This window comes from Lathamus discolor, chromosome 22, assembly GCF_037157495.1.
Source record: "Lathamus discolor isolate bLatDis1 chromosome 22, bLatDis1.hap1, whole genome shotgun sequence".
Lineage (NCBI taxonomy): Eukaryota > Metazoa > Chordata > Aves > Psittaciformes > Psittacidae > Lathamus > Lathamus discolor.
In genome coordinates, this window is record NC_088905.1 from 3414651 (window position 1) to 3434028 (window position 19378).

Genomic DNA, 19378 nt, shown 5'->3' on the forward strand with positions numbered 1-19378 from the left:
TTTGGTACCGTTTTGTTCAGTTTTGATACCGTTTTGTTCGCTTTTGGTACCGTTTTGTTCACTTTTGGCATCATTTTGTTCGCTTTTGGCATCGTTTTGTTCACTTTTGGTACCGTTTTGTTCACTTTTGGCATCGTTTTGTTCGCTTTTGGTACCGTTTTGTTCGCTTTTGGTACCGTTCTGTTCGCTTTTGGCATCGTTTTGTTCGCTTTTGATACCGTTTTGTTCACTTTTAACACCGCTTTGTCTGCTACCCGTTACCCTCCGCTGGCCGCCGCCATCTTGTCCCCGCGGGACTGCGCCTGCGCGGGGCGGGCCGCGCTTGCGCGGAGAGGCCGCATCGAGTGGCGGGCGCGATGGCGGCTGTAGGCGCTGAGGGGCCGGAGCCGGAGCCGGAGCCGGACTCGGACGGCGGCGGCGAGGAGCTGGAGCTCACCCCGGCGCAGCTCATCCGCAGCCTGGAGCAGGTCTGTGGGCCGGGCCCCGGGCAGGAGGTGCGGTTGTGGCCTCGCTGGGGCCCGCGGCACGTAGCAGGCCTGTTGCTGACTTGCGGTGTGCCCCGTTCCAGGCCTGGCTGAACGAGAAGTTCGCTCCGGAGCTGTTGGAGAGCAAACCGGAGATCATCGAGTGCGTTGTGGAGCAGCTGGACCATATGGTGGGTTCTGTGGGGCTGAGGTGGTGGTGCAGGGGGACACGGTTACTGTGTGGGTCCCTGAGGTGAGGCTCTTTGGGTGCCTGCTCTGGGCTTGCCGTGCAGAGGGGGCTGTGAGGTGCAGAGGGGACTGAGGTACAGAGGGGGCTGTGAGGTGCAGAGGGGGCTGTGAGGTGCAGAGGGGGCTGTGAGGTGCAGAGGGGGCTGTGAGGTGCAGAGGGGGCTGTGAGGTGCAGAGGGGGCTGTGAGGTGCAGAGGGGGCTGTGAGGTGCAGAGGGGGCTGTGAGGAGCAGAGGGGGCTGTGAGGTGCAGAGGAGCAGCTCAGCCTGGTTTTGTGGGCTCTATGCACAAACCCCATCGTCCTCTCTGGTCCTTTGACATTTCAACCGTTTCATGTCTCTGTCTTTTCTTACAGGAGGCAAACCTGAAACGGGCAAAGGGAGGGGACTTGAAGGTGGGCGTTCATCGGATGGAGATTGAACGGATCCGCTATGTGCTCAGCAGCTACTTGCGGTGTAGGCTGGTGAAGGTAAGGCTTGCTGTGCTGCAGAGCGGGTGGTGAGAAAGGGTCACTTCAGGAGTCATTTCTACTCCTGCTTCAACAAGGTGCTCACTCCGTGTCCTCTGAGGATCACACTGTTGATACCTGTGTAACTGGGAAAAGTCTGTTTCAGTCCCGGCTTTTGTCTCAATATCAGATAGAGAAGTTCTTCCCCCATGTCTTGGAGAAGGAGAAGTCTCGAGCCGAAGGGGAGCCTTCCATTTTGTCACCAGAGGAATTTGCTTTTGCTAAAGAGTGAGTAGGTTTTGGATGCATCTCCGTCTCTTTTGTATAGACCTCACTGGTGTGGTACCCTCAACAGTTCTGGAGCCTGTTTGCAATGAGAATCACAGGTTTTACCAGGAGGTTTCCTTATGGATGAAGACAGAGGGGGAAAAAAGCAAATCTGATAACACTGAGTCAGTGACCAGGGCAAGCCATGAGGCTTGTCTCTGTCCATGCCTGGGGCCAGGAGATGGCAGCTGCTGGCATTTTGTATCAATGCTCTCCCTACAGAGTTGTAGTTGATGAAACCAGTGAGTGCTCCAACCGTTTGTTTCAGGTACATGGCAAACACAGAGACCTATCTGAAAAATGTGGGCCTAAAACACATGCCACCCAACCTGCAGAAGGTGTCTCTGCTAAGATCAGGTGAGTACATCCTGACTGCAGGGTCATCTCATGGCAGCAGGGCTGTGGGGAAAGCTCCAAGCCCTGCAGGGGAACGTGAGCCAGTGCTGAGCTTGTCCCTTCAATCCTTTGTCTGCAGTTCCAAAGCCCAATCTGGACTCCTTCGTGTTCTTGCGGGTGCTGGAGCGGCAGGAGAACATCCTGGTCGAGCCGGAGTTTGATGAGCAGAGGTAGGAGGGTGCTTCCCCACTGGCTGTGGTGCAGGTTCCAGTGGAAGAGCTATCCTGAGCACTTGCCTGTCCCTGGCAGGGATTACACCATTGACCTGGAGGAGGGCTCCCAGCATCTCATCCGCTACAAGGTCATTGCCCCACTGGTGGCCTCAGGAGCGGTGCAGCTCATCTGAGGGTAAGTGTGAGGCCAGGACTAGGGTGAGCCATGGGTCTTCCTATCCACATTCCCTTTGGATGTGGCGTGTCTGGGCAGGACAGCAGCAGCGTTGGAAGGGGTACCCTTGGCAGCATGCAAATAAAGCAGCAGGACATCTTCCCCTCTGCTGCTGCTGATTGCCTCCACAGCTCATCAGTCTCTTGATGGCTTGTGACATGCCTGCAGTACAGCCAGGCCCCTGAGCGAGGGCAGCCTGTGTCACAGCACTCCCTCCAACAAGGCTTTGCCACTGTCTCCTTGAGAGTCCCAGGGAAGGGCTGAGTGTCACTGCTGCCTCTCCAGACCCCAGGCTGGTTTGGCAGCAGATGTGGACAGAATGCATTTATCCTCAAAGGCGAATGCAGCCTTTCTAAATAGCAGGGTGCTCTCTTTTAAACCCCCAGCTGTATGTTCATCCCTGCTCCAGTTTATCGCTGTTCTTTAAGTGAGGCTAGCCGGTGACCGAATGGTTTGGCAACCAGCTGGGTAAACTACGCCTTCCCCCATCGGCTTTGATCTTGTCACAGGGTCTGTGCAACCCTGGCTGTTTTGCAACTAGCTGATTGCTCTGAGGTGAACCGGAGGCAGGGTGGAGGGGGGGATTCCTCTGAACCATCTTTGACACATGATGCATTGAGCAAAAAACCACCACACGTGGAGATATTTGCTGGCAGAGCAGATCTTGGTTATTGCAGAAGGAGCAGGAGGGATTGGGAACACAGTAAGGACAGAAACTGCAGCTCAGAGCAAAGGGAGCATCATGGGAGAGCCAAGGGTTGGGTGTTTGCACTACTTACCTGCAGTGGGAAGGGAGGGTGAAGAGTTTATCAGCTGGGAGATGCCCATGAGCTTAGGAATTCAGGGTTTTTCCCTTGAAGCATTGTTATGGAGCCAAACAGCATACCTGTGCTTCCTTGGAAAGGCCCTGCCTTCAGGGAAGGGAGGCTGCATGAGCTCTGTTCTGCCCATGCAGTCCCAGTGTGGATACAGTTGTGTCTAATGTGGCCAGAGAGGAGTGTTTCCCTGGCATTTTGCCAATAACCAGCCCTTGCCATGCCAGTATCTGATGTTTGCCTCCAGAGAAGGCCTGGATTTGGAATTGCTGCCTTGCCCTTGTGCTCGTAATGGCATTCCTTGCCCTGGGCCAAGGAGTGAGCACCTCCTGATCACATTGTGAATGATGTGGTCATGATCAAAGCAGCATTTGCAGGTTTGTCACAAACTTCTTCTTAACCAGAGCAGCTGGTTCACGCTTGGGCTGCTTGTGCCAGAGCCACGGGGTCTTTGTATTGCCCGTGTAAAAGTTGGTGGTTGCATCTGTGGTCCTACTGCACGTGCAGACTTTGCACAAAGCCAGAGCATGGAGGTCTGGGGTGGGGCATGAGGCCCTGATGCTTTCCCAGCCTTTTCCAACCTGCTGCTTTGGGCTGGCTTACTTCTGGAAGGTTGCACCACTATTGTAGCTAATCCTTAGCTCAGGGCTGCCTTGGCCAATGAACTCCAGATGGTGTGGTCTGTGTTATCAGCAGCTGAGAGCTGTGGAAGAGCTCTGAAGCTTGTGATGCCCTCATGTAGTTCAGAACGATACTGGAGGAGGCTGGCAGAGCTTTCCCAGAATGGTCTCTTGCTGCAGCATGAGCGTATCAGTCTCTTTTGTGTCACCTCCTCTGCTTTGTGTGTTATTTGTACTGCTTCCTATCACGCCAGCACTCTGTAGTTGAGCATTCAGCTCCCTGTGCGGGGGCACTTGGATCAATAGCACAAATGCAAAGCTTCACTTTGAAGCTTGTTTAAGACCAGTGGTGGCCAGTTTCACTAAAACAGAACTAGTGTCATCATGGGCTCAGGGGAAAGCAGCTTTCTGCTATGTGTGATGGAGTGAGGGCTTCCACTACAGCTTCTTGTTGCAGTTGAACTCTCTTCTACTTGAACAGTTGCTGGAGCAAGGGAAAAGCAGTTCTTTTGAGCTGGTCACACAGAGGAAAAGCTCCTCTTGACCTGTTGCATACCTCTTCTAGTTGGAGGTGAAGCCAGCTCCTCCTTCGAGGCAGTGTCTTCCCTGCATGGTGGCCTGGTGCTGCTCTGCCAGGCAGGGGGTGACACTCCATCTCGTTTGCATGTGTGGTTTATAGTGCTCCTAATGAATCCATTTAGGTAAAGAAGATTCTTGTAAGTATAGACGTTAAGAGGAGGCTGGGTTTAATCCTGAGGAATCAGTAGGACAGTCCCGGAGGAAGGACTGCAGGTCCTCCCTGTGTCTGCAGCTCTGCAGAGGTGATTGAAGCTCCCAGCCAAAGTCATCACTAATCCACTGCTGCAGGAGAGCTGTGAGGACAGTGTCTGGTGGCACGACTGGAGGACTTTCTCCTTGGCCCTATTAAGCTTGATTGAACAGTTGCACACCACCAGTACCTGCCTCTTTGCTGCATCTCCTGTGGCTGCAACCAGTGGGAGTGGAAGGGGTGCCTGTGCGCTTCTAGGAGCTGAATCCCAACTGGATCTGCTGGTTTCCGGGGTGCTGTCAGTACAGCTCCTCCCTGGAGTCCCTCGGCTGGCACATGGCTGTGCCATCACAGCCTGTGCAGGGGTTTGAGGATGGCCATGAGGCTGGAATCAGTCAGGTTCACAGTGAAATTCTCTTGTGGCGTACCCAAGAATGCTGCTGTCTGCTTTTTGTGTCCTCCCATGACTAAAACCAGGACATTTCTGTGCATGGATACTGCCTTACAGTGCTTCTGTCTGTGCTGGGAGAAGTGGAAGTGTCTTTGTCAAGGAAGTGATGCTGTTGGCTTGTGCTTTTTAGATGGAGAAGACCCAGCAGTCCATCCACCTTAATCTGTGCCTCTGGGAGGGAAAGTGCAGTGAGAGCCACTTTTCCAGCTTCCACAGGGCTCAAATACCTCCCCTGTTCACTGCACCCTCAAGGTGGAGACGGCTTGGGTTTACTGAGTGATTAGCTCTAAACACAAAGTAGGTGGATGGGGACAGAGGTCGCCAGGAGGGCACTGCTTGTGAGCTGTGATTTCCCTGAGCCGGATCCGCTCTCCTGAGCGCAGGGGACAGGGTGGGGTGAGTGCTTCCATTGCAGGGGGGGCTCTTTCCTGGCTGTGAGGACTCCCCCAGATCACTGCAGTGGAGGGGCTAAGGGGAAGGATGTACTGCTGCTTTCCTAGCACCAAGACCCAAGTTAGAGCTGGCACCGAGGCCTGTAGGGACAGGACAAGGGGAGCAGCTTTAACCTGCCAGAGTGGAGATTGAGATGAGCTCTTAAGGTAGAAGTTCTTCCCTTTGAGGGTGCTGAGGCACTGATACAGGGTGCCCATAGAAGCTGTGGCTGCCTCATCCCTGGCAGTGTTCAAGGCCAGGTTGGATGGGGCTCGGAGCAAACTGCTCTAGTGGAAGGAAAGACACTTCCAGCCCTGCAGCCCAGCCAGACCAGTGGGTCTGGCTCCTGCTCACCCGCAAAGGTCACAGTCCTGCTCCACCCCAGGACAACAGTGACACAAGTGCCACATGTTCTTCCAGAGGGATGCGCCCCTCCGCTCTCGCTGCTCTTTGCCTTGGCCAGGGCAGAGCAGGAGGGTTTTGCCAGCCAAGCACTGGGTTGGAGCTCGCTCTTCCAGCCATCCTGTGAGGGGTGCCTCAGGTCGTGATGGTGATGGAAAGCCACGTGTAAATGCCGAGAAGGAGGTTGTGTCATGAGCTGATGGAAATCTGTGCTGTCAGCAGGAACGATCAGGGCTGCTTAACCTAAATGGCTCTGCAGAGATTAGCCGTGGTGCAGGGCGGGGGTGATCTGATTTAGGTGTTAGTCCTTTCTGTCAAGGAGTCACATGTGAGCCGGACAGTGACCGTGGGTTGGGACAGCACTGGGAGTGAGGGACACCGCGGTGTCTCCTGCCTGCTCCGCTGCCAGTGGATTCCTTTGTCAGGGCAGGGATCTGGGGTAAGACACAACTGAGTCGGACTCGCTCTGGGGCAGCGGCTGAGCCTGGGCTCGGGCACAGGGATGGGTCTGTAAAACCAGCTCCCTGCAGCTTCCTCAGGGCCCTGCCTTGCACCTGGTCCCGCACTCACCCACCTCCAGGAGCCCGGTGCTGCTCCTCCGAGGCCCGCAGCCGGGGCGTTACCGGTAGGGTCGGGGGGGGTCCTGGTGCCCCGTTAACGGACGCGTCCCCCGGCCTCATCCGCGGGGTGGGCGGGGCCTCCCGGGGGCGGGACCAAGCTCCCATTGGCCTCCAGGGGTGTGTGTCCGGCGCTGATTGGTCTCCTCTGCGGGCGCGGGGTGTCCTGTCCCTCGGCGCGTCCGGGGCCGCACTGCCCGAGCGGAACGGAGCGGAGCGGGGCGGCGGGCGGCGATGGGCACGGGGAGCGTGGCTTGTGGGGACCCCGTCTGACCCCGTCGTCGCCTCCAGGCTCCTGCCCAGTGAGCGCCCGCAGCCATGCCCGTGGACCTGGCCGTGCGGCTCTGCCTGGGCCACTCGCCCCCCATCCGCAAGTTGCTGAACTCCTACGAGGAGCTGCGGAGCAGCCGCGGGCGAAAACCCCTCCGGTCCTGCCTCAACCAGAAGCTGAGCGCTGAACCTGAGCCTGAGCGGAGGGAGAACACCAGGAGCAACAAGGGCCAGAAGAAGAAGAGGGTCGTGTTTGCTGACACAAAGGGGCTCTCGCTGACGGCCGTCCGCTTCTTCTCGAAGATCGAGGAGGACCTGTGTGACCTGCAGCATGCCCTGTCTGACCTCGCCTGCTTCCGACCTTGGCTGCGGGACTCGCACCCACAAGTGTGCAGGTACGTGCTGGACTTCCCACAGCCCTCTGCAGACTACCTGGCCTTCCGCAGCCGCCTGCACAGCAACCTTGTCTGCCTGGAGAACTGCCTGATTCAGGACCGTGCCCTGTCCGGGACAGTGAAGGTCAGAAACATTGAGTATGAGAAGAAGGTCATGGTCCGCATCACGTTCGATGGCTGGAAGAGCTTCCGTGACATCTCCTGCCAGTACATACATAGTGCGTATGGCTCAGCCGACACAGACATCTTCTCCTTTGAGCTTGCGCTGCCCAAGCCGTCTGTCTCCCGTAGGGCTGCAGAGTTCTGCATCTCCTTCCAGTGTGGACAGAAGACGCACTGGGACAACAACCACGGGAGGAACTACAAGATCTGCCACGCGGGGGTGATCCGCCCGCCTTCCCGTGCTGTCAAGAGTGCGGGCTGGGAGCCCCTGGGTGCCCCTGGGGCGGCTGCCCTGGTCCTGTCCCACCTGCAGAGCTGGCGGCGTGCGGAGAACCCTTCTCCCTACTGGTAGGAGAGCAGAGGGTGCAGGTCCCTTCTGCCTCTGACTGTGACACGGGGGTCTCTGGGGAGGGGGCAGCTGCCCAGGCTGCACTCAGGGTTCTGTCAGCTCCGGGTGTCTGCTGATCTCCATGGGAGCTTCTTCCCTGCTGGCTCCTGCTGCGGAGCCTGAAGCCGCTGCCCCGTGTGCCTCCTGCCCGCAGGCTCTCCAGGAACCAGCCGTGACCGGAGGATGTGCCCCCGCTGCCGCCCAAGTGCCTTGTGTGGAGCCTCTGGGGCAGGGGCCGGGGCCGTGAGGGCGGCGGCAGCGGGCCCACTGCCCCGCGGGGCTCCGTGCGGGCAAGCCCCGAGCTGCGGGGATCGCCTGCGGTCGTTGGTGCTGTACCGGGGGGTTAATAAAGTGACGGCACTCGCGAGTCCGCCTCCGCCTCTTCTCTGCCTGTGCCCGTTCTGCCGGTGCCGCCGGTGCTCCCCCTGCCGACACGGTGGTGCCGGTGCACTCCTACGGGCGCGGCCCCGCGGGCGGCGCAATGACGCAGCCGCACGCACGGCGCGGCCGGGAGCGCGCACGGCACGGGGCGGGGGCGGGGCCGGGGCCCGGCGGCGCTGGCGGCAGGTGAGTGCTTACCGGCCCGGTTCGGGCCGGCCGGGAGCGGGGCCGCGCTCCCCTTCCCCTCACGCCCGCTCCGTGCTCCCCGCCCGGGGCTCGGGCTCGGGCCCCGCTGGCACCGGCGGCGCTGGGGCGCGCCCGGCCGCGGACCGTTAACCGGTGCCCGCCTCGGGGAGCGCGGCCTGCGCGCCCGCGGAGCCCTGCGTGTCCCGGCCCCCCCCCCCCCCCCCCCCGCCGAGCACGGGCCGTGAGCCCGGCCCGGCCTCCCGGTGCCGCCGTTGGGCCCGCGGAGAGCAGCGGGGATCCGGTGGGAGCCTCCCGGCGGGGCCGCCGAGGCCGAAGGTCGCCGGGCCGAGCCCCGGCCCCGCCGTGATTTGCTGTGCCCGGGGGCCGTGTCCCGGTGAGCGCCTGGAGCTGCAGCCCGGAGGCGGCCGGGGCCGGGCCGCGGGTCCTGCCCGCCCCAGGGGCTGTGGCAGCGGGCGGGGCTGCACGCGTGGCTCCCCCGCTGACCCCGCCGGGGATGCAGCGGCCGGGCCGACCGGTTTGAGAGCACGAGGCCCGGTGCCGGCGGGTGACAGCGCGGTGACAGCGCGGTGTGATGGGCAGTGACACGGTGACAGCGCGGTGTAGTGGGCAGTGACATGGTGACAGCGCGGTGTAGTGGGCAGTGACACGGTGACAGCGCGGTGTAGTGGGCAGTGACATGGTGACAGCGCGGTGTAGTGGGCAGTGACACGGTGACAGCGTGGTGTGATGGGCAGGACGCCTTGACAGCACGGTGTGATGGGCACGACACCTTGACAGCATGGTGTAGTGGGCAGTGACATGGTGACAGCGCGGTGTAGTGGGCAGTGACACGGTGACAGTGCGGTGTAGTGGGCAGGACACGGTGACAGCGCGGTGTAGTGGGCAGTGACACGGTGACAACGCGGTGTGATGGGCACGACACCTTGACAGCACAGTGTAGTGGGCAGTGACATGGTGACAGCGCGGTGTAGTGGGCAGTGACACGGTGACAGTGCGGTGTAGTGGGCAGGACACGGTGACAGCGCGGTGTAGTGGGCAGTGACACGGTGACAACGCAGTGTAGTGGGCAGTGACACGGTGACAGCACGGTGTGATGGGCAGGACACGGTGACAGCGCGGTGTAGTGGGCAGTGACACGGTGACAGCACAGTGTGATGGGCAGGACACGGTGACAGCGCGGTGTAGTGGGCAGTGACACGGTGACAGCGCGGTGTGATGGGCAGGACACGGTGACAGCGCGGTGTAGTGGGTAGTAACACGGCGACAGCACGGTGTAGTGGGCAGTGACACGGTGACAATGTGGTGTAGTGGGCAGTGACACACGTGGCTGCGGAGCTGCGTCTCCCCGGCCATGGTTTATGCGTGCTCCTCTGAAGCACTGGTAGTGTTAGCATTGCTGTGGAGCGGCGCTGAGCTGGCACCTGGAACACACGGGAGAGCAGGAGGCTGTTCCCAGGCTTTCCTCTGCTCGTGTGTGCTTGTCGAGTTCCTGTTAAATCCCATCCTTAGCGTGATGCTCGGTGGCCTCATCTACCCCTGTTTTGCAGGGCGCATCCTCCCCTGGAGGGCTGCAGTGCTGGGTGCCAGAGCATTGACTGGTCCCTGTGCCCCGGCAAGTTCCACTTTGGCTCATCATCAGCAGTAATCCTCCCCTTGGGCTAACTTCCTGTTAGTGACTGGGGTGAGGTGCGTGTACAGGAGCAGAGGAAGTGATGCCTTCCCAGGAATCTGGGTACCTGGTTCCTCAGTGCCTTTGGATGCCTCTGGAATGAGAGGGGTGATAAGATTCTTGTCATGAGGACGGGTTTTCTGGCGCTCCATTGGCTGCTTTCCTGTCCTGGGACCTGACTGCAACACCCCGTGCTCTAGGCGTGGTTGTGCTCACCCTGAGCTGACGGTATGAAAACACGGCACGAGTGGCACTGGGGGGATATTCCCAAGGCAGTGCCAGTGCCAGGCAGTCTCTGGAGTGCCCAGCCTGAGTCTGCTGTCCCGGGAGCCACGCTGGGGTGATGTGACCAGCTCTGAGAGCCCACTATCCCTGGCCTGCTGCCGTCCCTCTGAGCTGCGTGACCTGCCTGACTTAGGTTTCTCTTTCCTCCGCTAGTGCTGCTGGCATGTGAGCGCTTCGTCTGCCAAGAAGCCAGCTCGCTGTTGGAAGAGCTTTCCAGGGCCACGGGTGCCAGTCCTGTCTCTTGACGACCCTTCGGTGTGAGTGGATGCCTCTGGAATTCAACTTGTTCCAGGCGTCATGCAGGGACCTGCCGTAGTGCCTGCGTCCTCACGGAAAGAACGAGAATAGCTCCAGATACTGCCCTGCAAGTGCCAACTCCCTCCATCTCCTCCAATGCCGGCTCAGGGATGGACTCCACCTTGTCCCTGTGAAGAGGCTCTGCATGCCCTCAGCAGCCACAAGGGAATTCTGCTGCCTGCTCCTTCCCAAGCTGCCCCACTGCAGGACTTGCTCCACAGCGCCTTAGGAGGACATCGGCTCCGACAGTTGTGTCCCTGCAGTGCCCATGGAACCAGTGTGCGTGTTCCCTGTTCCTTGAGCTCCTCAGCCTGTGCCGTCTGAACTGAGCGGGGCTCCTGGCAGACTCTTTGCTTGCTTTCCCACCTTCCCTCCCTGCTCCGGTTGCGTTCCTTCCCTCACAGAGCCCCAAAAGGATGTGAACTTTGGAATGGGGTCTGGGAGCCGGCTGCGGACTCGCTCTGTGTGTGAGACTGTTGCTGACTAACAGGGGGACTGGGTGAGCGCTGCGGGCAGCCCTTGTGTCTGGCTGCAGGGCACCAGCCTTGCCTGGGCCCTTCACCATGTTCCTCCTGCTCCCCTTTAACAGCCTGGTTGTTAACCTCTTGGGGATATCCATAACTGTCCTCTTCACCCTGCTCCTGGTGTTCATCATTGTGCCAGCCATTTTTGGAGTCTCCTTTGGCATCCGCAAGGTTTACATGAAAACGTTATTGAAGATCTTTCAGGTAAGTCCCGTTTGCAGCATTTTCTGTGCTTTGCAGGGTCTGGCATGCGAGGGGGAGAGGCTTTTACACCTCACCGAGGTTGCTTGTTGGCGATGGGCTGGTGCCACCTGAGCCATTTGGGTCATGTCAGCCCAATGCAGTTTCTAAACCACTATTCATGGGCTTGTGTTTCCCTGTAATTAATCCATAAGCCTTCGAGTAAAGTGGCAGGAGTCTGGTCCATAAGCATGAGTAGTACGGTAGGGTGCTGAGAGGAGGAGTGTGCTTTGGGGGGTTAATGTCCCAGGCAAGGCAGCTCTGTGTGGAAAGAAGCCAAAAGGGTGTAGGGTGTGATGGGGAGGGACAAGGCTCCATCCAGGACATGTTTGGATGAGGCAGAAGCAGGAGGCAGAGCAGGGCTTGATGCACTGCAAGCCCGGAGTGGTCTGTGGGCAGAACCCAGAGCTCTCAGCATCCTTCTGCTCATGTCTGTAACCCTGTAGACCCTACATTTCGTCTGCAGACAAAATCCCAAGTGGAATATTCCAGCCTGGGCTCATGCTGTCCCTTGCCTGCCTTTGGCAGGCTGATTTCATGGCCTGTGTCCCAGCCAACACTTCTCCTTGGAGCATGTTCCCGGTGAGGCCAGAAGTTTGGCCAGACTTCTGGTACATAAAGCCTGCACCACCCTGGCAGCTCAGGCTAAAGGAAAAGGGATGCCCTGGGCTTCATAGGGAGGTTTTAGGCTCTTTAACATGTGTCGTTCAATCCTTCACAAAGGATTTACGGTACAGTTGCTGCCCAGGGGTATCTCTGTACTGGGAAGGCAGCCCTGGAGCTTGCAATGTTCAGCTCTTTAAGCTCAGAGTCCTCCCAATAGCCTGAGGTCTGAACGGGAGGACCTTGGGCTTGGCAAGGTGCTTTGCTAACACGAATGCCTCAGGTCCTGCCTTTAAATGTAGTGACTGAGCTAAATTGTAGTGATAGGTGATTGGTTCAAACTGAAACAGGGCAAGTTCAGGTTGGAGATAAGGCAGAAGCTCTTCCCTGTGAGGGTGCTGAGGCGCTGGCACAGGGTGCCCAGTGAAGCTGTGGCTGCCCCATCGCTGGCAGTGTTCTGCTCAGCTCCTCTTCTGACTTCTCCTGGGCTGGCCGCATCCAGACAAGCTCCTGCACCCCTGCAGTTCCTCCTGCTGGCAGGGGAGGCTGCTGGATGAGCCGGCCGTGCCAGCTGCAATTAGCATTCCCCCATGGCTGCCTCCTCATCTCACCCTGGCGTGGGCTGGGAGCGGGATGCCAGGAGTTCCCAGTGGCTTCCCCTTCCCAGAGCCCTGCCGGAGCAGGTAGCCTGGAGCAATAGGCATGTTGTACCCACATCCTCCTTTAGAAGCTTGCTCTCCTCTCCTTTATAATGCCAAGAAGAGCGTGAAGCTGAGAAGGTGACTTGGAGGGCGGGCAGGAAAACTGGCCAGAAATCCAGCCAGCAGGTTTTGTGGTGCCCTTGAGAACGGGCTGAGGGAGTTTCCTATGGATAAGGGGATTATCCACATAAAGGGCACGGGATTTGGCAGCGAGCTGTCTGTGTCCTCACTGCTGAGCTGAGGAACAGCAGCAGCTGGTGCCCGAATCAGGATGGGAGGATCCCATCCCATCATCAGCCTGAAAACAGTCTCTGCTTTGAGCTTGGAAGGAATGAGGGCTGAAAAGTAGCACCGGTTGCATGCTCAGCTGCTTTAGCCCCATCTTCTCCCTTTACCCGTGGTCTTTCCTGGAAGTTGAGTGTAAAACCAAGTTAGTTTGAATCGGAGCTGCAGGCCTGGTGAATCCTCCTTGTTGTGTGTCTCTTGCAGTGGGCAACACTGAGAATAGAGCGTGGTGCCAAGGAGAAGAACCATCCGTTATACAAGCCCTATGTCAATGGTAAGATCCTGCTCTGCGTGGCTACACATGGAGTAAACGTGGGGTCTCTGAGCTGGGAAGCCTTTTCCATGTAGATGGCTTGGAGGGAGCTATGGAGAGGGCCATTTCTTGAGGAAGGGGTGGGAAGCACGCAGGGAGTGCTCAATAGTCTGATGGTTGGGAGGACTGGAGAAAGGAAGGGAGCCTATGGAGGGTCTTTGAGCACTTTGTTCAGAGCTGCCTGTGTTGCAGGTATCATTGCAAAGGAGCCAACATCACTGGAAGAGGAGATCAAGGAGATCCGCCGGAGCGGCAGCGGCAAATCCCTGGATACCCCTGAGTTTGAGCTCTCAGATATCTTCTACTTCTGCCGCAAAGGCATCGAGACCATCATGGATGATGAAGTGACCAAAAGGTTCTCAGCCGAAGAGCTGGAATCCTGGAATCTGCTCAGCAGGACCAACTACAACTTCCAGTACATCAGCCTGCGCCTCACGGTGCTCTGGGGCCTGGGTGTGCTGATCCGTTACTGCTTCCTTCTGCCCCTCAGGTGAGTGGTGCTGCAGGAACCTGCCTGCTGGGATGGGACTGGTGGCCGGTCCCCAGGTGCAACTGGTCCCCAAGCCCTATGGACCGCGTTCAGCATGACCAGGAGAGACAGGCTACTTGAGGAGCAGCACCGGTGGCCTTGTACTAGTGTGTAGCTTCCCTCTTTCTGCAGGATAGCCCTGGCGTTCACTGGCATCAGCTTGTTGGTGACTGGTACTACAGTGGTGGGGTATTTGCCAAATGGAAGGTGAGTTCATCTCGGAGGGAGGAGGGGATGGGATCCGTAATCCTGGATGAGATGTGTTTCTATGGGAGAGATGTGAAGGCTCGGCTGGATCTCGTGGCCTGGGGCTGGGTGGTGCTGTTACAGGGGGGGTTGCAGGATGGAGGGTGATGGTCGCTGTCCTCGATGCAGGTGTAAAGAGTTCCTGAGCAAGCACGTCCACCTGATGTGTTACCGGATCTGTGTGCGTGCCCTCACAGCCATCATCACCTACCATGACCGGTAAGGAGACCCTGGCTGCTGCAGGCTCCTTCCCAGCCCCATGCCAGGCCTCACGCTTCCTTCCTGCCTCCTCACCTGTGCCTTTGTTTTGCATGTAGAGAAAACAGACCCCGCAACGGAGGCATCTGCGTGGCCAATCACACCTCTCCCATCGACGTGATCATCCTGGCCAGCGATGGCTACTACGCCATGGTAAGCTCTGCTCCCCAGCCCTGCCTGCACTGGGAGCACCAAGCACATTGCATGGGACAAGGAGTAGGCAGCAAGAGGCTTTGGAGCATCGCAGGGTGCTCTCAGCCCCTGTGCACAGATAACTTGTGGTGTGTGGCTTTCAGCCTGGGACTCAGAGCACCAGGGGTTTCCAGGCACTGCTTTGCAAGTAGAGCTCTGGGCTTTGCTATCCATGGAAGAGCAAAGCACTTCCCAGTTGGATCCCCTGCAGTGTGGGAAGCACTGGGGCTTGCTACGTCTGGCTTTCCATCAGAGCCTGGGACTTCTCCTCTCTGCCTTTCCAGGGCAGGGGTAGAAAGATGGGACCTCAGCTTGGCTGTGAAGCCGAGGAGTTGCCTTGGCTTTCGAGTGTGCTTTCATGTAGCTTGTGTCTTCTTGCCCTGTTCAGGTGGGTCAGATCCACGGGGGGCTCATGGGGGTGATACAGAGAGCCATGGTCAAGGCCTGTCCCCACGTCTGGTTTGAGCGCTCTGAAGTCAAAGATCGTCACCTCGTCGCAAAAAGGTGGGAGAGCTGCAAATGGGGGGGGGTCTGAGGGATGGAAAAGGGGGGGGTTGCCCCTGCCTCACCTCCTGGGTGCTGGGACACTGTGCTGCTGGCCCCACATAGGCTCCAGGATAAGGCCTATGCTGTGCAGTGGCTCTGTGCCCCATGCTAATAGGTGCCACTCTCCTGTTTAGGCTCACAGAGCACGTCCAGGACAAGAGCAAGCTGCCCATCCTTATCTTCCCAGAAGGTGAGTTGTGGAGCAAGGCCAGAGAAGCGCCTGGTGGAGAGAGCCATCATCATCCCTGTTCCTTCCCTTCTTGTCCAGCCAAGGGCCTTAGGACCCTTCGCTGTGGCAAAGGGGGCACTTAGAGCTGACTGAGCCCAGAATGTGAGGTCAGATGGGTGATGTCCCCGTGACACATCCATGCACAGAGAGAGCAGGGTTTGGAGGGGGTGTTAGGGGGTGGTCCCTGGGTGCCAAGCTTAGACTTGTGAACTGCTTTGCCTCTTACAGGGACCTGCATCAACAACACATCCGTGATGATGTTCAAAAAGGGGAGCTTTGAGATTGGAGCCACGGTTTACCCTGTAGCCATCAAGGTAAACGTCCTTACTCACACACAAGCTGTGGCTCAACAGCCTGCTCTGAGGCCATGGGGAAGTGGAGTGCTCCGGGAGGGCTTAGAGGGAACCCAGAGCCTCAGGAGGATGCCACATTGTCAGGAGCTCTTCTGCCTTCTGCAGTATGACCCGCAGTTTGGAGATGCCTTTTGGAACAGCAGCAAGTATGGCATGGTGACCTACCTCCTGAGGATGATGACCAGCTGGGCCATCATCTGCAGCGTCTGGTACTTGCCTCCAATGACCAGGCAGGTAAGTTTGGTGATGCTGGGCTCCCTCATCTGCTGCCTCTTTTGCTCCTGCTGAGCCACTCTTCTTTGCCGCAGCCTGAAGAGGACGCTGTCCAGTTTGCCAACCGAGTGAAGTCAGCCATTGCCAGGCAGGGAGGCCTCGTGGATCTGCTCTGGTGAGTCCAGGAAGGAGTTTCTGGTGCTGGGGTTCCTTGATCCTGGGCCCTGGTATGTGCCTGTGGGCTGCAGAGCTAAGTTTGTCTTGCGATGGGCAGAGTATGGAGAAATGGAGATACACCTTGCCTGTGGCCTCCAAAGCTGCTCTTCTGTAGCAGGGACCAAAGCCTTTGCTTCTGCTGTGTGTGTTGGGCGCCGTGGCTTCACTCTGCCCTTCCAGCTGGCACTGGGATGCCCGGCTTTTGACGTGATGCTGCTCAGCAAAGTGCATTGGGCTTTTCCAGGCCCTGAGATGTTGGGTGCCTGGGAGGCAGAGGGACGCTGCTGCAGTGGTGTCAGAGCAGCTCACGCTCCTGAGGGCACAGTGTGGGGCCGTGGTGGAGCTCCGGGCAGAGCAAGGTGTGAATGTGACTGCCCTTGGGGACAGTTGGTCCGCAGGGGCCCTGGCAATGGGAGCTACAAGCATAGGTTCTCTGAGCAGCCCCGGCTGAGGTTTCCTCTCACGGCCTGACTCTCTCCCTTAGGGATGGAGGCCTGAAGAGGGAGAAGGTGAAGGACACGTTCAAGGAGGAGCAGCAGAAGCTCTACAGCAAAATGATTGTAGGGAACCACGAAGACCGGAGCCGCTCCTGAGCCCTCCCCTCCAGCGCTGCTCCTGGGCCTGGCCAGAGCCCTTTGCCTCCAGCACGAGCCAGGGCTCGCCAGAAGCAGCTCCGCATCTTTGGACTTTGGCTGCTTGGACTTGCTCCTGCATCCTCTGGCTGTCCTGTCCCAGAGGCATGGTTATTGCTGCCTGGGCCCTGGGCAGCTCGTGGCAAAGATGCCTTCTTGTTACTGTTACAGTGAAGCCCCTTGAGGGGGCCAGTATTAAATGAAACACTTCTGGTGCCGTCCGCTTCCATGTGGTGTGTGCAGGGCCGGGGGGAGCTCTGCTCTTGACGTGCACGAGTGGCAATCACTGCACTGGAATCAGCTGCCTTGACAACCAAGGGGCTCTGCGTGAGCCTGTGCCTCTCACGCCTGCAGCAGAAGCTCCTTAGGAGCAGGATGTGGCCTCTGAGGCCATTTCCAGCTTGACTTCCAGAAGGAGAAACCTGTTCTTTTCTTCTTCCCTTTGGCCACCTCCTGCCATAGCCTGGCCCAGGCCTTTGCTGCTCCAGCAGCTGAGTAACAGCCTCTTTGCTGGGGTTCCTCAAGTGGTGGGGCAGGAGCCCCCCTTCCCAATGCTTCCTGAGGGACACAGTGGGGTCTGATCTTGTTAAGCACCAACATGCACAGACATGATCTCAGCTTGCTGCAAGGAAACTGAAGTGCTGGTGGTGGGACCCCTTGTGTATATTACTCAGTAAAACAGCTCCCATTTGAGCATGCATCCCATGGACTTCCCGATTTTCCTTATGTTCCTACAAACTCTTGCATCTGTTAACACTGGGGAGATATTTGTATGCTGAACTGATTTGCTTTTGCTTCTTGCAGTGCTCAAAGTATGATTCTTTAGGTCACTACACAGAGGGATGCATTACCTGCACAGACGTGGCATTCAGTTTTCCTTTCCACCTCAGACACCAAACCCAGAGCAGTAAAACCAAGCAGGAGATGATAGAGCCATAGAACCAGAATGGTTTGGGTTGGAAAGGACCTTAAGATCATCCAGTTCCAACCCCCTGCCATGGGCAGGGATGCCTCACACTGGGCCATGATAACACCAATGGGTTGAAGTGTGCTGCTGCTGCTCATGTACTCATTGCTAGCACTCTCCGTTGCCTCCTCAGTTTATTGTGGCATTAGGGGCCTATTCACCAGGGTTTGGGTTCACTTTGGTTGTCCCCAGCTCCCACCACCAGTTCAGAAGCCCCCCATCCATGGCTGTTACCAGACGAGGCTGTTGTGCAGCCCTTAGCTCCTTGTCGGTTGGGGTTTTGACCATCACCTTCCATCTGCATGAGAAACGCTGGGTGTAGCATTATGGGGGCTAACCTGGAGTGTGTGTTACCTGCAGGACTTACCTGGACCATTCCACCACGCATTACAGGAGCTCCGTGTGCTCCAGTGCCTGCTTGAGCCCTGTGCTTGCCCAAAGAGCTACCCCTGCCCTCCACAGTAGATCTGTAGATCATCACCGAGGTGATGACGATCCAGCCCTGCCTTTGCCTGCCTGAGCTTTGCTGCACCAGCCCCACTGCTCCCCCTTTGCTGGGGGTCCTGCAGCATCACCCCTGAGTGCTCCTTGCCACAGATCCATGGGGATGTGCTGGAGCATCTCCAGCTCGGCAGGTCCCGCTGCGCTGGGGACCATCCCCATCAGCCACTCAGGGAGCCAGGTTAGGAGGCACGCATCCATCCACCCTGGCTCGCATCCCCCCCCCTCGCCCCCAGTCAATAACGTCTCTCTCCGATGAGAAAGTTAATAAATTTAGCTCTAGATTAAAAGTATCGATCATTTCATTTGTAAGCGATAAATAACGGGGTGGGGGGGGCCACGGGGCGGCCCGCGGGGTAGGGGCTGCTAGCTCCGGCTGCAGCAGCCATGCAGCCCGCTGGGGCCGGGGGCCTTCATATGCATTCTGCCTGGCTGCTGGCATTGATTTGCTATTAGTCTCCACACACCACCCAGTAGCACATCATTCCCGCAGCCGCTATTAATGGCCTTTTGATAAATAATCACTTGTAAGTCAATAAATTTTTATTAAACAGTGTGGCGCTTTGATTTATGGAAATCCGACGGGGTTTGTCTGCGAGAAAAGGGATGCGGAATTGAAGCGGAGCTGCCATCCATCTGCCTGCCAGGCCCTGCTGCACCCACCCGCCCCGGGGCCACGGCCACCGGCTGCGCTTGGGGCGGCCGGAGCCGGTGCTCATCGCTGACACAGGCTCTGTGCTGGTACCCGCTGCCCCGGGATGCCCCGTGCCCCTTTGGTACCCGCTCGGTGCCGGTGCGGATGCAGGGATGCGGCTGTGATTTGTCACTCTGCATGGCAAAGCCCTTTGCCACCTGCTTTATTTGTCTCCCGGCCCTGACGTGGCATCAGACAGGTGTTAAAGTACTTAATCACTTTAAAATTGTTTTAATTTTCTGTTTCCTATTGATCTGCACAGCACCAATCCATCAGCTCACTGGACCAGGCAGTTAGTACATTAAAAATTGTCAGCCGCGCCGCGCCAGCTTAGAAAATGTCAAAAAGAATGCCCCAACAGCATCCCACCGCATGGAGCCGTGACGTGGCTCTTCCTGCATCCCCACAGGACCCATGCCCACCACGGCTTTGCGAAGGGTCCCCCAGCTCTGCCGCCTGTTCGTCCCATTGAGCAATGGGAAGTGTTAGGAGCCCCATGCTCGCTGTGGGGTTGGATAGGGTGATACAGGGGGAAATCGGTGTTCTCTAAGGGGTGCGAAAGTGCTGCCCCACAGTCAGGGCCCATTGTAAAGTGTCCCCAGCCCAGGAAATGATAGAACGTGACCAAATGCAGCCCCCCAAATGTGGGTCTTTTGGGTGTATCTGCAGCCCCAAACCACAAGGCCACTGCAAAGCCCGTTCTGGG

At 58.0% G+C, this 19378-nt stretch overlaps 3 protein-coding genes across 5 annotated transcripts; all 3 read left to right on the top strand.

Annotated features, from left to right (window-relative positions):
- The first annotated feature begins 307 nt into the window (after positions 1-307).
- On the top strand, positions 308-10368 carry GINS4 (GINS complex subunit 4). The gene is made up of 8 exons (XM_065659142.1): positions 308-467; positions 569-655; positions 1068-1181; positions 1351-1448; positions 1756-1844; positions 1963-2053; positions 2133-2231; positions 10287-10368. The coding sequence occupies exons 1-7, from the start codon at positions 357-359 to the stop codon at positions 2227-2229; spliced, it is 687 nt and encodes a 228-aa protein (XP_065515214.1). The 5' UTR covers positions 308-356; the 3' UTR covers positions 2230-2231; positions 10287-10368.
- Positions 6695-7958, top strand: LOC136003477 (protein phosphatase 1 regulatory subunit 3C-B-like). The gene has a single exon (XM_065659137.1). It carries the CDS (start codon positions 6695-6697, stop codon positions 7553-7555), a length of 861 nt encoding a protein of 286 aa, XP_065515209.1. The 3' UTR covers positions 7556-7958.
- A 441-nt stretch (positions 10369-10809) lies between the features above and the next one.
- GPAT4 (glycerol-3-phosphate acyltransferase 4) lies at positions 10810-16727 on the top strand. Of its 3 annotated transcripts, none has more exons than XM_065659131.1 (13): positions 10810-10893; positions 11020-11158; positions 12988-13057; positions 13289-13586; positions 13758-13832; positions 14001-14090; positions 14189-14282; positions 14710-14825; positions 15002-15057; positions 15325-15410; positions 15555-15683; positions 15758-15837; positions 16363-16727. In XM_065659131.1, exons 2-13 carry the CDS (start codon positions 11132-11134, stop codon positions 16469-16471), a joined length of 1230 nt encoding a protein of 409 aa, XP_065515203.1. In that variant the 5' UTR covers positions 10810-10893; positions 11020-11131; the 3' UTR covers positions 16472-16727. The 3 variants fall into 3 exon arrangements, with proteins under 3 accessions (XP_065515203.1, XP_065515202.1, XP_065515201.1); XM_065659130.1 differs by having other exon boundaries at positions 10839-10929; XM_065659129.1 differs by lacking the exon at positions 10810-10893 and having other exon boundaries at positions 10986-11158.
- The last annotated feature ends 2651 nt before the right edge of the window (positions 16728-19378 follow it).

Coding starts and splice junctions, on each gene's coding strand:
- GINS4 (XM_065659142.1), top strand. CDS start 357: ATGGCGGCTGTAGGCGCTGAGGGGCCGGAGCCGGAGCCGGAGCCGGAC. Junction 1,449..1,755: donor GAATTTGCTTTTGCTAAAGA/GTGAGTAGGTTT, acceptor CGTTTGTTTCAG/GTACATGGCAAACACAGAGA. Junction 1,845..1,962: donor GGTGTCTCTGCTAAGATCAG/GTGAGTACATCC, acceptor CTTTGTCTGCAG/TTCCAAAGCCCAATCTGGAC.
- LOC136003477 (XM_065659137.1), top strand. CDS start 6,695: ATGCCCGTGGACCTGGCCGTGCGGCTCTGCCTGGGCCACTCGCCCCCC.
- GPAT4 (XM_065659129.1), top strand. CDS start 10,994: ATGTTCCTCCTGCTCCCCTTTAACAGCCTGGTTGTTAACCTCTTGGGG. Junction 11,159..12,987: donor CGTTATTGAAGATCTTTCAG/GTAAGTCCCGTT, acceptor TGTCTCTTGCAG/TGGGCAACACTGAGAATAGA. Junction 15,411..15,554: donor TTTACCCTGTAGCCATCAAG/GTAAACGTCCTT, acceptor TGCCTTCTGCAG/TATGACCCGCAGTTTGGAGA.